General features: G+C 42.4%; 1 protein-coding gene across 1 annotated transcript in view; it reads right to left on the bottom strand.

The window, feature by feature from the left end:
- The window catches only part of ALK (anaplastic lymphoma receptor tyrosine kinase), a gene marked incomplete at its 3' end in the record, with an annotated part of 732,271 nt that overhangs the window by 1,059 nt on the left and 713,980 nt on the right, over positions 1-17,232 (bottom strand). The window contains exons 24-26 of the mRNA XM_011960583.1: positions 16,181-16,278; positions 11,996-12,088; positions 9,317-9,418 (exon numbers count right to left, since the gene is read on the bottom strand). Coding sequence (XP_011815973.1) covers positions 9,317-9,418; positions 11,996-12,088; positions 16,181-16,278 — 293 coding nt within the window. The remainder of the gene's footprint in view (positions 1-9,316; positions 9,419-11,995; positions 12,089-16,180; positions 16,279-17,232) is intronic.

Genomic DNA, 17,232 nt, shown 5'->3' with positions numbered 1-17,232 from the left:
ACTCACCCACATTCACTCACACACCCACCCACATTCACTCACACACCCACCCACATTCACTCACACACCCACCCACATTCACTCACACACTCACACAGGCACACAGACATACAATTTCAACCTTTTTTTTTTTTTCATTATACCCTTGGCCATAATAGAGAACTCTTAAAACGTAGAAAACTTTTAAAAATAAGAAAATACTGCACGTGATGCTTCCTTAAAAGACAATCACTGTTAATGTGTAAGTCGTTTCTGTGCTGAGTTTTTTTTTTTCACTTAGTCGCAGTTATATTCAATATGCAATTTTGGACCTTGATTTTTCTGCACATTTCATTATAGCATAAATATTTTCCATGCCAGTGCATGTTATAAGTAACATTCGGAATGGCTAATGGCTATAAAACATTCCATTGAGTAGTTGGTTTGCCTTATTTCCACATTGTTTTCAGTTTTCAAAATATTTAAAATACTATGATGAACATCTTTGTGCATTTTTTAAAAGGAAGATTTTAAGATAAAGTCTCTGAATTACTAGATTAGGATGTACAGCCAGCTGATTCCATAGTCTCTTGCAGTTCTCTGAGCTTCAGTTTCATCTGTCAGATGCCCACTCATCAACTTCACTGGCCTATTTTAATAGGCAACTCAAATTTAACATGCCCAAATGGAACTCTTTCTGTACACACACCATCTCCTCCTTCATTCTTTTCCAACTCAGCAGCATATCTGGTTATACGTTTTTTCAAGCCCAAAACCTAAGAGTCGTCCTTGATTCCCTTCTCCCACACTCCTCCACTTCCCATCCAACAGTCAGCAGTCCTATTAACTCTACTTTCAAGATAGGTCTTGAATCCAGATAGGATAATCTAGTAATTCAGGGTAGTTACTGAATTAAAATGTAGGATAGTTCTAGTAAAATAAATAGTTCAAAAGAATATGAATGTTGACAAATTCTTGATACATACTATTTGGTTTCCAAATGTGTTATTCTATTCATCTACCAGCACCATGTAAAAGCGTGGTAGACACACTCACCAGCGTTGAGTATTCTTAATAATAACAACTTTTGCTGATTTTAAGGCAAAAAATGGTAGAATATTTTAAATTATGTTTATTGACTTGATAATTAACATGGTTGGATGTTTTCCCAAGTGTTTATTAATTCATTTCACTTTTTTCCATGAATTGCTCATTTTTTTGGTATCTATCAATTTTCTTTTTGATTTGTAGGCATTCTTTGTATGTCAGAGATGTTAACCTTTTATAAAAAATTCAAATACTTTTATTAATTTCTGTTTTCTTCTTTTTTTTGGAGATGTAGTCTTGCTGTTACTCAGGCTGGAGTGCAGTGGCGCCATCTCGGCTCACTGCAACCTCCACCTTCCAGGTTCAAGTTGATTGCCTGCCTCAGCCTCCCTAGTAGCTGGGATTACAGGTGCCCACCACAATGCCTGGCTAATTTTTGTATTTTTAGTAGAGACAGGGTTTCACCATGTTGGCCAGGCTGGTCTCGAACTCCTGGCCGCAGGTGATCCTCCCACCTCAGCCTCCCAAAGTGCTGGGATTACAGATGTGAAACACCGCACCTGGCCTTAGTTACTTTCTAATGCTACTTTTTAGCATACCAAAGATTTTTATTTTGAGATAGTGAAACCTATTTTTTTAATGTCATGATTTCCTTTACTTTATAGTTATACAATCTTCCCTTCGCTAAAGATTAGATAAATATTTGCTATCTTCTTCTAGTTGTGTTTGTTTTTCCTCTCTTTTAAATCTAGTTGGAATTTAATTTGGTGTCTAGTGTGAGGTAAGGACCTAAATTGATTTGCTTTTCAAATAACTACTCTTCCAACACTATGCATAAGATAATTTCCTCCTTACCCATTGACTCGCGATTAAAAACAGGTCTGTTTCTGGCTATATTTTCACTTCATCTATTTGTCTGCTTCTTGCATTGATACCATTCTGTTTTACTTTTCGTGTATTTGTCTTAATATCTGATAAGGCATTTTTGTCTATTTCTCTTTAAAAAATATTTGATTTCTCATTTGTTTTAAAAACTTTATGAGATGAATTCTTCGTGTTCTAAAAGAATCACCTTTGATATTTTGATTAAAACTTTAAACCACTACTCTAATGATTAGCTTTTTGACAAAGACTATCTTTTAGTGTCTGACTGTAGTTTTCTGAGGTTAGCAAATATTACCACAAAAATTGTAGAGGAAAATAGTTCCTCCATCTTCTAAGAAACATAGGGTGCTTTTATTGTCATCATCTATGTGAAATTTCAAAGACTGTTGTGAGGATTGGGCAAAGATATTTTCCCTATTTTTCAGGTGAGAAGGTTGAAGCAGAGGTTATTATACAACTAATCTGAGACAGACTGGAATACATTATTAGATCTCTTGATTTTGCTACCTACAAATTGCCTGGCACGTATATTCTTCCTTTCTGTTTGGCGATCTTACTTCCCTTCAAGGCAAAACTAACTAGGCAAAATCAAATGAGCAAGAAACTGGCAATAAGGCCTAAAGAATTACAGCTATATGTTTTCTGCTTTTCTAGATAGATACAGGTTATAGCATCCTTTGAGAGCACTGATAGAACTGCACATGGATATTTATTTTCTTAGAGTTCAAGGGAGCAATAAGTAGTATTGGTCATAGAACTTTGATAATTCTGAACAAGTAGGATTGGCATATTTGCAAATAACAATACCAGATACCTAGTTAAATTTGAGTTCCAGATAAGCAACAAATAGTTTCTTTTAGTATATGTATGCTCCAATATTTATACTAAAAAACTTTTTGCTGTGCATCTGAAATTCAATTTCACTGGCCATTTTGTATTTTATGTAGAAACCCTACAGATAGGGCAAATCTATATTTTGTATGCCAGATGGTTCTTTCATCACCTATAAGCCTGCCCTAAATAGGAGCGACAAAGTCCAAAGCTTTGCACCAGAGCATTTAAAATCAAATTAAGAGAAATATATACATATATATATATTTAAAACTTCACTTTCTTTTTGTATTAAACTTGCTCTGCCTGACATGATAGAAATAGCATACATCATTACTGATTAAACTGTTAAACATTTGAATCAATGAAGATAACAATCTGATAAAAGATTTTAAAATAACAAGCTGCTCCGTGTCAGTCTTTAAAAGCTACATTTTTCTCCTTAATCATAACCTGAAAGGAGGTTATGATTAAAGAAAAAAAGCCATTGTGGAAGATGGTCTCCAGGTGTGATAGAGGGTATGCTCTTAGGAAAAATGGGAGCCGAAAATTAATATCTTTAAATGTCCATCCAGCAGATTCCAAGATCTCACGCAGTTCTTTGAGCTTCAGTTTCATCTATCAGATGCCCACTCATTAGCTTCACTGGCCTATGTTAATAGGCAACTCAAATTTAACATGCCCTAATGGAACTCCTTCTGAACCCACACCATCTCCTCCTCCATTCTTTCCCAACTCAGCAGCACCTCTGGTTATGCATTTGTTCAAGCCCAAAACCCAGGAGTCGTCCTTGACTCTGTTATCCCACACCCCTCCACTTCCTACCAACAGTCAGCAGTCCTGTTAACTCTACATTCAAGATAGATCTTGAGGCTGGGCGCTGTGGCTCACGCCTGCAATCTCAGCACTTTGGGAGGCCGAGGTGGGCGGATCACTTGAGGTCAGGAGTTCGAGATCAGCCTGGCCAACATGGTGAAACTCCATCTCTACTAAAAATACAAAAATTAGCTGGGTGTGGTAGCACAAGCCTGTAATCCCAGCTACTTGGGAGGCTGAGGTGAGAGGATTGTTTCAACCCAGGAGGCGGAAGTTGCAGTGAGCTGAGATGGCGCCACTGTACTCCAGCTTGGGCGACAGAACGAGACTGTCTCAAAAAAAACAAAAAACAAAAAACGTCTTCAATCTGACTACTTTGCACTACCTCTACACTGCCACCACCAAGCCACACCACTCTCCTCTTTCTCTCAGCTAGCAAAGTGCAGGATTTTCTTAACTGGTTTCCTTCTTCACTTACCCACCTCTAGTGTAAATTCAATGGCAGAGGGATTTTTTTAAAAAAAGCAAAGATCATATCACACTCCTGCTTACAACCCTTCAACCGGCATCCCATGGTGTTTAGAATAAAATCCACATCCCCTCATCTGAGTTCCAAGGCCGTCTGTGTTGTGACCCATCCCTTCCACCCCTACTGGCTCTGGGCTCCCTTAGCTCTGACCATCAGGACTTGATTTAATTTCTCAGCAAGCAAGCTAGGCTCATTCCTGCCTCTGGCTGTTCATACTGGCTTTTCCTGCAGTCTGGAAAGCCTTTTTCCCAGATCTTTCCAAGGCCTGCCCTTTCTGTCTTTCAGGTATCGAAGTTACCTCCTGTAAGGAGCTTCCCCCCGCCCACCTTTGCCAAAAAACCCCCAGCTCCTCATCCTTCTGCCTGTCTTAGAGCACTTCCCAATTCCTGCAGCTATGTAATTTGTTTAAGCATTCCAATTGTGAAACAGTCAAAACTTTAAAAAGGACCAGAGTATCTATGTATCTAGATGTTAATCTTCTGCCTTATTTGTGTCCGCTCTCCCTTTCTTTATGAAGACTTAAGAGACAGGAGGACCCCACCTCCCTCTCTCCGCTCCCCTGAAGTTAGACTGTATCCTACCCTTGTATGTTTCCCATTTTTAAACACTGCGTGAAAGCACGAACAATACTCTGTATTATAGACATTTTTTATACTGTAAAGTTATACATAAATGATATCCTACTCCTTTTTGTAATTTGCTTTTTCCTCACTGAACACTGTTTTTGAGGTTTATCTATGTTGATACATGTAGGTTTAGTGTGTTCTCTTATACCGCTGGATAGTTTTCCAGGATGTAAGTAAACCACAGTAAATTTTTCCATCTCCTAGTTGAGGGGTAGTTGGGTTGGGTTTTGTTTTTATTTTTGTTTTGCTTTTCCTCTATTGTAAACAATGTTGCAAGTGAACATCCAGCGCCCAAGTCTATTTGTGTCATCTTCTCTCTAATGTAGATACTTAAAAATAGGAGTGTTGGGTCACGGGATGTGCATGTGCTCGGGACAAGTAGATACTTAAAAATAGGAGTGTTGGGTCACGGGATGTGCATGTGCTCGGGACAATTACTTAATTGCTTAAGTTATTCTCTGTCTCTGGATCCCCTGGGTTGCTGGTGCTCTAACTTCACTGCATATCATATCAGAATCATCTGTTAAAACACAGATTGCGGAGTCCCACCCCTAGAGTTTCTGTTGTATTAGGCCTGAGGTGGGGGCTGAGGATTCGCAGTTCCCAGGTGGTGCTGATGGACCACACTTAGAGATCCACTGGGTTATGTTAAAACCAAATCTCACTGGTGTAAAAACAACAAAGGCTCTTGCTTTCATTATGTAATGCTGGCCAGAAAGGCAGCTCTGGCCATTCGTGGACGCATCATGTTATGACATGATCTCAGCGCCAGGCTTTCAAAATGTGGAGGTTGTTCATTCATGCATTGTCTTCTTACGTTTCCTGTGGTACTGTTAAGTGATTTGATGCCATTTGGATTCCTTATCTTTTATCACTAGTATTTTTTACTATTAATTTTTAAATTTTTTCTTCATGGACGTTTGCAGGATCTTTATCACCATTGGCCTAAGGATGCGCCTTTTTTTTTTTTTTTTTTCTTTTGAGAGACAGAGTCTTGCTCTGTTGCCCAGGCTAGAGTGATCTCTGCTCACTGCAACCTCCGCCTCCCAGGTCCAAGCAATTCTCCTGCCTCAGCCTCCCAAGTAGCTGGGATTACAGGCACCCACCACCACGCCCAGCTAATTTTTGTATTTTTAGTAGAGATGGGTTTCACCATCTTGGCCAGGCTGGTCTCGAACTCCTGACCTCATGATCCACCCACCTTGGCCTCCCAAAGTGCTGGAATTTCAGGCATGAGCCACTGCGCCCAGCCAAGGATTTGCCCTTTTTATCCATGGTGATTGGCACTTGGTGAATTCTTTCATTCTGGGAATTTATGTCCTGTGCTAGGAAATCTTGAATGATTTCTCTGCTGTCTTTATTCTCTTCATTTCCTCTGCTCCTCCTCTCTGGGACTCCTATTTTGTCAGCTAATTGGACCTTTTGGTTTACACCCCTTAATTTTTTAAATAAAAAATTATTATATTTTCCTATATTTCCCATTTCTTTTTAGGTTTATTTTCTGGAAGGTTTATTTAGCTTCACACTCCATCCTTTTCATTACTTTTACATTTCTGTCATCTAATTTTTAAATAATAAGATTTGGTATTTAGAACAGCTCAAACTTGGAAGAAACTGTGAATACAGAGTTCTCCTGTACCTCATACTCGATTCCTGCTACTTTTAGTATCACATTAGTATGATACAGTTGTTACAATTAATGAACCACAATTAAGGCTTATTGACTGAAGCCCATACTTTATTCAGCTTTCCTTAGTTTTCACTGAATGTCCTTTTTCTATTCCAGAATCCCACTAGGATATCGCATTACACTGAATTGTCCTATTTCTTTAGGCTTCTCTTGACTATGACAACATCTCTGACTTTCCTTGTTTTTTATGACCTTGACAGGTTTGAGGATCTGGTCAGGGATTTTGTGGAATATTCCTCAGTTGAGATTTGTCTGTTCTTCTCATGATTAGACTGTGGTTATGGGACATGGGGAGGAAGAAGACCACAGAGGTAAAGTACCATTTTCATCACATCAGGGGTGCATACCAGCAACACGACCCAGTCCTGTTGTTGTTATTATTATTATTAATATTATTATTTGAGATGGAGTTTCACTCGTCGCCTAGGCTGCAGTGCAGTCGCACAATCTCAGTTCACTACAACCTCCACCTCCCAGGTTCAAGCATTTCTCCTGCCTCAGTCTCGTGAGTAGCTGGGATTACAGGGGCCCACCACCATGCCCAGCTAATTTTTGTATTTTTAGTAGAGATGGGTTTCACCATGTTGGCAAGGCTGGTCTCGAACTCCTGACCTCAAGTGATCCACCTGCCTTGGCCTCCCAAAGAGCTGGGATTACAGGCATAAGCCACCGTGCTTGGGCCCTAGACTTATCACTGTTGAGGTGGACTTTGAGCACCTGGCTGAGGTTGTATTTGTCAGGTCTCTCCACTGTGAAGTTTCTTTTTCCCCTCTGCCCCAGCCCTATACTCTTTGGAAGAAAGTGAGAACACGCAGCCCACACAGGCTTCAGGGCAGCCATGCCCATCTCCTCGAGGCTGCCTCTTATCACACTTGGATTTCCTTATCCTCCTAAAAGTATTGTTTAAAATAACCTTTTGTCATCCATTTATGGTTGCAATAGTTTTTCTGATCTTTCGGAGGATATTATAGTTTTTAAAAAAAGTTTTCCTAAACTTTCTACATGTTTCTTCTTTCAAGTTCCTTTTTATATGTTTGTTTTCTTCAGATTAGAATATTTTCTCAAGTGTTTGTTGATTCTGGGTTGTCTGTTCATATTTTAAGACCAGGACATTAAGAAGCCATTGGAAAGTCCTGTGTAAGACATTGGCTGGTGGGCAGCTTGCTTGCTTGCTTGTTTCACTGGGTGTAATTTTCTGTGACTGCTGTAAAAAACAAAACAAAACAAACAAAAAACTACATGGTGGCTTAAAACAACATAAGTTCATTCTCTGAGAGTTCTGAAGGCTGGACATCTGAAACTGGTATCACAGGACTCAAATTAAGGCGTCAGCAGGGCTGTGTCCCCTCCGGAGGCTCTAGGGGAGACTCTGTTCCCTGCTTCTTCTGGCTTCTGGTGGCTGTGGGACCTCCTTGACTTGGGACTGCATCTCTAGTCTTGGCCTCTGTGCTCACACTGCCTCTTCTTTTGTGTGTATGAAATCTCCTGGTTCTTCTCCCTTATATGGATACTTGCGATGGCATTTAGGGCCCACCTAGATAATCCAGGACAGCTGCCCCACTCTAGGATCCTCAACTTCATCACATCTGCAAAGACCCATTTTTCTTATAAGGCAACAATTCTGGCCTCTGGGGTTAGGACGTCATACCTTCAGGCGGCCATTATTCAGCACACTGCACCTGTGCCCCGCTTGGCAGTATTGTATCTGTAATTTTCTCTTCATCAGTCCTCCAAAGAGAAATGAGCTGATCTCCTGCCCAGTTGCCAGTGTTCTTGGTGCTGAGGGGCCAGTGGGGGCCAGGACCAGAGAGAATTCAGTTCAGTCTTTTCAGGGAGAGAGCCCCAGTCTTGTGCTGATGGTAGATGAGGGACAGCCAGCAAGCTTCAGGGGTGAGGAGCTCAGCCACAGGATTTAGTTATTCCTTAAACAGACCTTTCATGAATTTTCCTGTTTGCTATACCTCCCCTTCTTTTCTTCCTCCCTCCCTCTCTTCTCTCCCCCTCCCTCCTACCCCCTCTTCCGTCCCCCGCTGTCTCTCTCTCTCTCTCCCTTTCTTGCTTGCCCAGGCTGGAGTGCAGTGGCATGATCATAGCTCACTGCAGCCCTTCCTGGGCTCAAGTGATCCTCCCATCCAAGTTTCCAGAGTAGCTGGGACCACATGCGTGTACCATGACACCTGGCTAATTTTTAAATTTTTGGTAGAGATGGGGCCTTGCTATGTTACCCAGGCTGGTCTTGAACTCCTGGACTCAAGCCGTCCTCCAGCTTCAGCCTCCCAAAGTATTGGGATTACAGGCGTGAGCAACTGTGCCTGGCCTACACCCCTGCTTTCAATTTCTGGGCCTTTCTGGGGCTCTTAGGCCGAGGGAACCAGCCCTGCTTCTGGATCTGGACTGTTGGTTTAGAGATACACTTTCTAGTCTTGTCAGTAAGGTACCACGTGTTCATGACTTCCCAGTTTCGAAAATTTTGTCATTGTTGTGTCCTTGCAGGGTTTAATGCAAATAAAAGACTCCCTTTATTGTGGGGTGTGTGTGTATGTGTATGTGTACTTTGTGAGGGGCATACGTTCAATCTGCCATTTAAAATTACATGTGACTGTTAATGTGTGGTCCTCCAGCCAGCAAAGGCAGCATGACTCTGGGACTTGTTAGAAATGCAAATTCTCAGCTAGATCCCAGACCTTCTGAATCATAAATGCCCAGGGTAGGGTCCAATAATCTGAATTTTAACAAGTCTTTATGAATTCTGATATATGCTCACATTTGAGAACCACTGTTGTTGGGTGTATTGATTCTTCTCTTTTCCCTCCCTGCTAACCCAGGGGCTCCCGGCGTAAAGTATGGAATCATTTGGCCCAGGAGCACCACCTTACGGCTGCAGGGATACCTGGAGGATGATAGCACACTTACCATGTGTCTGTTTTAGAAGTGAATATTCCTTCCATGAAGGCCTCTGGGGGCATCCACTTAACGGGCAGCATCGCACAGCCTCCCTTTCTGTAGTAGCTCGCCCTGTGAGGAAGGAGAGGAAAACCAAACTAGGATCTGGAGATGGCACTAAGCATCCACTCTGTCGGGAAAGTTGAGAAAATGGCAACAATATAGTCTACCCAGTAAAGGTCTGAAATTAACCAAGGGTCCTTGGTGGTTCAGGAGGAGAGCAGGGGCACACAGATCATTTAGTTAAGAACTTTGGTGTCATTTAACAGAAGACAAAATAACCCACGAGAGGCATGAGAGGAATGATCTGTGCAATGACTAAGATACCTGCTAGCAGATGTTTAGCTTTCCCTGTTGGATTTTGTTTGTTATAGCTCACAATGAATAACATTACTGCAACCTTATAAGTATAGTGTGTTTCTGATGATCTGCAGTAATGCAAGATCCAAAATGGGACAACTGAGAGCAGGCCTTGTGTCTTAATCATTTTGGATCCTCTGACACTCACAACATTTAGTTCAGTATAGGCAATCAACCAGTAATCTAGACAGCTGTGTGGACGCTGCCTGCCATGACACACCCAGACAAAAGAACACAGGGCTAGGCGTGGAGTTGGCTTGCAAAGTAGATGAGTTAATTTACTAGTTTTCATCAGTAATGTCATTAATGCAACTCACTGATAAAAACCAATAAATTAACTCATCTGCCTGTTAGGCCAACTGCATGTCTAGCCTGGTGTTCTCCTCTCTGAATGTGTTACAGGAGGCAGCTTCCTACCAGCTTGACATTAATTAATTACCTCAATAAATATGTGCTGAATATTTAGTGTGTATCAAGTACTCTGCCATGTGCTGAGGACATAAATAGGCCAGTCTCTGTCTCCCAAGGATATTGTTTAGTGGAAGAAATGGATATATATGCGTTGCAATATAGAACAACACATACAGTAATGCAGGTATGTGCAAGGCTCAGTGACACAAATGAAGAATGGATTCATTCTACTTGAGCAGGGGTCAGGGACAGGGAAAGCTTCACAGAAGGGCACTGATGGAGCTGAGTAGGAAGGACGCTCTCCCAGAAGACCATTCCTGACCCGTGCCATTGCACAAAGTATAGAGTAGGTGGGGAATGAAGGACTGTAGATAACTTAGGGTGGTTGAAGCCTGGAGCTGGGAGCTGTCAGAGCTGAGCCTGGGAAGGAAAAGTCAGATAACAGAGGGCTTGAGAAGTCATGCTGCAGCATTTGTATTTGAAATGAGAGGCAGTCCCAGCATATTCTGAGGAAGGAGAGGAAGGAGAGGAAGGAATGCTGAGCTTGTGGGTAGCGTTAGAAGGTGCAGTGGAGCAAAGGAGAGGAGTATGACAGAGAGCAGTGGTAGACGCTCCAGAAACGTCTTTACTACATCTTCCACATGCTGCTGCCCCGTGGTAACGTGATCGCCTCAGCATGCCCACCCCACTGGGGACTGTTACCATGTTTGACTGAGGCCTTGAGGGGTGGTGTCTGGATCAGTCTCACTTATTCTCCAAAGAGTTAAAGCTCCATATAACCACTGCTCCTGTCTCTACCCCTGTGAGTTAGGGAAGGGGTCATCCCATGCAAGGAGGGACTTGCTCAGCTCACATAGCAAGTCAGTGTTGTAAATAATCAGGGGAAAAAAAGGAACTAGGGGCTGGGAAGAGAAGAGTGAGCAAAAGTACAATTAAAGTAGTATTAGCTTTTAAAATTGAAGAAAATGTTTTTAAATGTAGCCTTGAAAATGTGGCAGGGAAAAAAATAAGGCTGTGTTAGGTACTGATGGGTTCTGCACTGTACTCCACATCTCCTAAGGCTGTGGTAAGTACCGATGGGTTCTGCACTGTACTCCACATCTCCTGGGGTGGCTAAAGCTGAGCAATGAGCTAGGCCCTGCATCCTGCCCGATCTGGGAGGCAGGTGCTTGGGGTGATAGAAGCCATAGCCACCTAGAATTCCTGAGGACTGAGAAGAAGAGTTGAGGAAGTTCAATAAAGTTCGCTTTGAAGGTCTTTCCACATCAGGTATCCAAGTTATCCCATGTCTCAGAGCATGGCCGGATTAGAGTTGGAACCGATGGACAACCTAATTAAGAACTTGGTGTGGGCTGGGCATGGTGGCTCACACCTGTAATCCCAGCACTTTGGGAAGCTGTGGTGGGCAGATCAACTGAGGATGGGAGTTTGAGACCAGCCTGACCAACATGGAGAAACCTCGTCTCTACTAAAAACACAAAAAATTAGCCGGGCATGGTGGCGCAGTAATCCCAGCTACTCGGGAGGCTGAGGCAGGAGAATCGCTTGAACTCGGGAGGCGGAGGTTGTGGTGAGCCGAGATCGCACCATTGCACTCCAGCCTTGGCAACAAGAGCAAAACTCTGTCTCACAAAAAAAAAAAAAAAAAAAAAGAACTTGGTGTCAATTATTGCAGGAAGTGTGATCCTGGATGTAGGCCTTCAGGCATGGTCACTAATTCAAGTTTCCCATATCCTGAAAAGGAACTTAGTGAAATTTTAGGTGGAAAGTTGACAGGGTACCAGGAGATGATGTAAGGGACAAGCAGCCACACCCCATTCGCTTGAGGGGCTGAGGTGGAAGAGACAGGCTTCGAGGGGTGAGGCAGTCTTTACTCACCTGTAGATGTCTCGGGCCATCCCGAAGTCTCCAATCTTGGCCACTCTTCCAGGGCCTGGACAGGTCAAGAGGCAGTTTCTGGCAGCAATGTCTCTGGGAAGAAAGAAAATGCATATCCTAATTTTATCCCTAGGAAGATAAGTGTACTACGTCCATCACTAGGATTTTATCTCCAAGCTGAAGTTTAAATAGTTCCTTCTCCTCCCTATGTTTCCTTTAGTATAGTATTCTTCAGTGTGAGAGAAACAGCCTTAACAATTCTAGGCCTCACAACTACAGAGAAATGGAAAAGGATTAGGGGAAATGATTAAAAATGTTTAATGGGGCAATCATAATGAAATGCAATATACTAGGAAATGGGATTTATTGGCTTTTTACTATGTGCTAAGTGTTGTTGTAAGTGCTTCATATATAATTCTCACAACAACCCTATAAGACACAAGGTGCTATTACTGTCCTCATTTTATTTTTTAAAAAGTAAGCTAAAAGTAGATAACATAGGGTCATAAGGAATGTTATTTGACCTTAGGCAGATTTGGAACAAACCACTGGTTGGTTTCTGCCAGTTGTTTGAAAAAGTGTTTTAGAACAGCATGACTTCCCTGAAATCAAATTCAAGTAGATTAAGATATTCAGAAATATTTCTAGTTTTTTGTTTTGTTTTGTTTTGAGACAGAGTCTTGCTCTATCGCCCAGGCTGGAGTGCAATGGCGTGATCTTGGCTCACTGCAACCTCTGCCTCCCGGGTTCAAGCAATTCTACTTCAGCCTCCCAAGTAGCTGAAATTACAGGCATGCAGCACCACACCTGGCTAGTTTTTTGTATTTTTAGTAGAGACAGGGTTTCATCAAGTTGGCCAGGTTGGTCTTGAACTCCTGACCTCAGGTGATCCACTTGCCTTGGCCTCCCAAAGTTATTATAATTATTATTATTTTAAATAAGCCATTATGGTTCTTTTGTCCATGATTGTATCTAAAGCCTTTGCTAAGCTACATGACTGAAGAATCGTTTCTTTCAGGTGATAAAAAGTTGTCATCTCTGCTGTTGACTCTAGATGACCTGCTTTCCTGTGGTCTGCCCCCAGACTCATCAGCTTCTACTGTCTGACTGATTACCATTCTGGTCATGCATATAGGAATGAGGGATACAGCCAGAAGAAGTCTAGGATGGGTCTCTAATAATATTAAGGTTCCTGTGCAGAAAAAAACAAGATGTACTTAGGGAGCACAGCTGCTGTTTTCATGTTCAACTGGTTTCATGATGGTTCTGATCCTAGGCTAAGAAAGGACTTAGAGAATCAACTGGCTGCCAGGATAGTATTTAAAACATAGGATCTTGATTGGGGATCATGGCTGAGGGTACAAGAATAATGGGTTCAGGTAGGAGATTCATGTTGTTAATACTGCTGACCTGATCCAGAAGGTTTAAGTTGAATTTTGAGGTGGTGTATAAAATGCCCCCATAAAACCATACATGCGTAACACATATGACATCAAAAAGGAAGAAAAATAGTTGGCTGTATAGCCATTAATTCTCAAGAGAAATATAGCAAAGTAGACCAGGAGCAATATTTATGGCTCCAGAAAAGTCTTTACACTGATGCACATGGAATGGTTGCTTTAAAAAGTGATTGTGAATTTAATGGCAAGAAGGTAAGTGCAATATACAGAACATACCAAGAGTTGGGAGAATGACACATCATTCATGAAATGGCAATAAACCATGTCCAAAGGAAAAAGATCTAATTTCTTTAAAAAATGGAAGCATGTGGATCTGGTAAGGAAGTTCCACTCTGAATTCCAAAAGCGTAAAAGTATACATGTGTGGAAGTCCATGAATCTTAAGAGCAGATAAAGGGTGGAGGGAGAGAGAATTCGAGGCAACTCTGTTGTGGGTATGTACCATAGACCTCTTAGCTAGTTAGAACATATAAAAGACGTTTTTTCCATACAAATGACCAAATTACCCCAGAAGAAAAGCTTTGATTGAGATGGACAATTTCTGCCAGAAGTTTTCTTTTGCTTAAAACAGATCATCTGATACCTTCTTGATTTGGTGTTTGACAATTTAATTTCCCAAAAAGGAGAAAAGAGCAATAAACGATGGCTCTGGGATCTAACTCCAACCTTCAGTAACTATTTCTAGATATGGAAGTGACAGGAGTCTTGAGGGAATGTAATCCTGTTAACATCATAACAACAGAGCATTGGGTATCATCGAAATGTCTTGTGGCTGTAGGAAAGCAGATGTCAAAAGGTCAGAGGACACATGGAAATGATCCCTCAGCCAGAGAAAGAATCTGTATGCTATGGTGACCAACGTGGGCAGAGATCCAAAAAAAAAGGAGAAAAGATCCCAATGCTACGTGAAGGAAGACATCTGGTCACCAAGGTGACACAGGTTGCTCTCAGAGGAGTCCACACTTACGGCACATGGACAAAAGATGGAAAGACGACCCTAATAAAGGACGACTTCAAAAGGAGCGCGGCTTTGTCTCGGCTGACTAATGGAATGGCAAAGCCCAGAGTTGAGATTTATGGAAAGTTCTAGGTACAATGCAAAGGACAAGAACAGGACTGGGGAGCGGGGGAAAGGGCTGAAAAATGACCTTAAAAAAAGAACAGAACTGATACACTCTTAGAAGCAGCAGATGGTGGAGCTGGTCCCAGCTCCTTTTTTGCTTCCATTATTTCTATGAAGCAGCATGACCTGCAAGTTGGAAAGGGTTAGAAGCTAGAGGGAGAACTGAAGGCCAAAAGGATGAAGTGACATAAGAGGATAAGCTCTTCTGAGAGTGGATTGCCTCATGTTAGGAGTGACTTTGGAACTTAGGCAGGTGTACTTCCTGACCTCTCGTTTCCCCATTTTTATTAGGGAGAAAGCATAGCTTGTTATATATTTGCATAATTTTCTATTTCTTTCTTTTCTTTTTTTATTTTGAGACGGAGTTTCGCTCTTGTTGCTCAGGCTGGGGTGCAATGGCGTGATCTCGGCTCACCGCAACCTCCGCCTCCTGGGTTCAAGTGATTCTCCTGCCTCAGCCTCCCAGGTAGCTGGGATTACAGGCAACCCCTACCACGCCTGGCTAATTTTGTATTTTTAATAGAGATGGGGTTTCTCCATGTTGCTCAGGCTGGTCTCGAACTCCCAACCTCACATGATCCTCCTGCCTCGGCCTCCCAAAGTGCTGGGATTACAGGCATGATAATTTTCTATTTCTAAGCTCTTACAGCATCTCTCATTTCCTATTTTGTACTTACATATTTTAATGATTATGAACATGCTTTAAACTCTTTGAAGACATGTGTTAATAAATTATTGTGAGTTCACCAAGTTATTATTTACTACATTAGAGGCAAATCATTAAGGAAGAACTCTGCAAAGAGCCTGATGATCTGTTTTAGTTTTCTGATTTCAAGCTGTCAGCTGAGAAAGTCGTCAGCTTTCACAAGGAAAGACATACATGATATATGATGTTCATAGCATGATGTCCCAGTCCGTACAGCTTTTAAACACAAGAATGATTATAATAGAAGAAATGAAGTATAGAAGTAATGAAAATCATCATTATGCTTCATTTCAGAGTATTTTAGAAAAAAATAATATATCCAACAAACATTGTGTCCCCATTATATGCCAGGTATATAAAGATGAATACAACAGCATCCTTGCCTGTAAGCCATGCATTGTCAAAAATGCAATTCCTTAACTTCCCCGTATGGAGCTCAGTTTTCTACAGGGGGGAAGCCTTAAAGTGATACAGGACTTGAACATTCCAGATCCAGGCAGGGGTCCTCACAGGAGGTTAAGAATTAACTTACAGGTCTCCAGCCCCGGCAAGGATATTTTATGACACCTGTTTTATGTAAGGGGCAAGTGAAACCCTGATAGAATAAGTTACCATCTCAAAGACAAAGCTGAAGGGGCCAGGAGCCATCGCTCATGCCTGAAATCCTAGCACTTCAGGAGGCCAAGGTAGGAGGATTACTTGAGCCCAGACATTCGAGACCAGCTTGTGCAACAAAGTGAGACCCCGTCTCTCACAAAAAACAACAAACCAAAGCTGAATCATCCTACATCCAAACAGCCCTGGAGGGAGACCTAGTGATGTAAGCCCTTGAGATCTGCAGGAAAGCACACAGACAGCGACAGGATGACAGGAAGAGCACGGTCACTTTGACTCACCGGTGGATGAAGTGGTTTTCCTCCAAATACTGACAGCCACAGGCAATGTCCCGAGCCACGTGCAGAAGGTCCAGCATGGCCAGGGAGGAGGCCTGGCTCTGTGGGGAGAGAGAAGCGGGCCACTGACGAGGAGCTTGTCAGTGAGAGGAGGGAAATCGGAAACGCTGGCTTCCAGTGCTCACAAGCAGGCAGACGGTGAACATGCAGCTACACCAGGGGCCTTGGCCCTGGCTGCACATTGGAAATCACCCGGAGGCATCTGAAAGAATTTGGAGGCTTGGGCCTCAATCCAGACCTCTCTAAGTGGGCACAGCATTTGTATATTTGAAATCTTCCCAGGTAATGTGATGCTAGCATGCAGCGAAGGCTCGGAGCACCCAGACTCCGGGAAGCCAGGTTGGAGCAGGTGTGCTTTCCTTTTAATTTATTGTGCACATTCTCTCACCCCAATCTTCATAAGGATTTGAATACCCCCAATTTATAAACAAGTTTGGGAGGAAACCACGGGGGAATAGGGCAGTTTTTAAAATCCTCAATTTAAATGTCTTAAAATACTTCTTAAAACTAATTTTCTTCAAGCAGATCCAGCGCTAAAATTGATTGAAAAAGAAAAGCTTTTGGGAAATGCTGGGCAATTATGAGCTATCGCAAGCTTTTCTGCATGAGGTCTCTTTCATGCAAAAGGAGATGTCACCTCCCTACCCCTCTGGGGACATCCCATCTTGGCTTCCTGGACAGCCTTGCTGAGCACAATGAAGTCTTTTCAGAAGGCGACATCCCATCTTGGCCTCTCTTTTAATTCCTAAGTCCCTGACGTGGGTGGCAGCTCAGCCTCAGGCAGTGTCCGAGTCACTGTGTTGTTCCATGTTGATTTCACCATTTCCCCAAGTCACGTTGTTGAAGTTCCAGAGACAGGGATGTCACCCTCCCTCAGCTCCCAGCACAATGCTGGACACACTCTGGGGGTTCAGTGAGTGATGGGTGGCTGAGTGGTTGATGATAGCCCCAGGCCAGGATTTACCTGGCGGAACATGATTCACACACCTACTCAA

The sequence above is a fragment of the Colobus angolensis genome, unplaced genomic scaffold, assembly GCF_000951035.1.
Source record: "Colobus angolensis palliatus isolate OR3802 unplaced genomic scaffold, Cang.pa_1.0 Scaffold515, whole genome shotgun sequence".
Classification (NCBI taxonomy): domain Eukaryota; kingdom Metazoa; phylum Chordata; class Mammalia; order Primates; family Cercopithecidae; genus Colobus; species Colobus angolensis.
The sequence above is the reverse complement of the archived record's forward strand: the minus strand, read 5'-3'. Positions and strand labels throughout refer to the sequence as shown.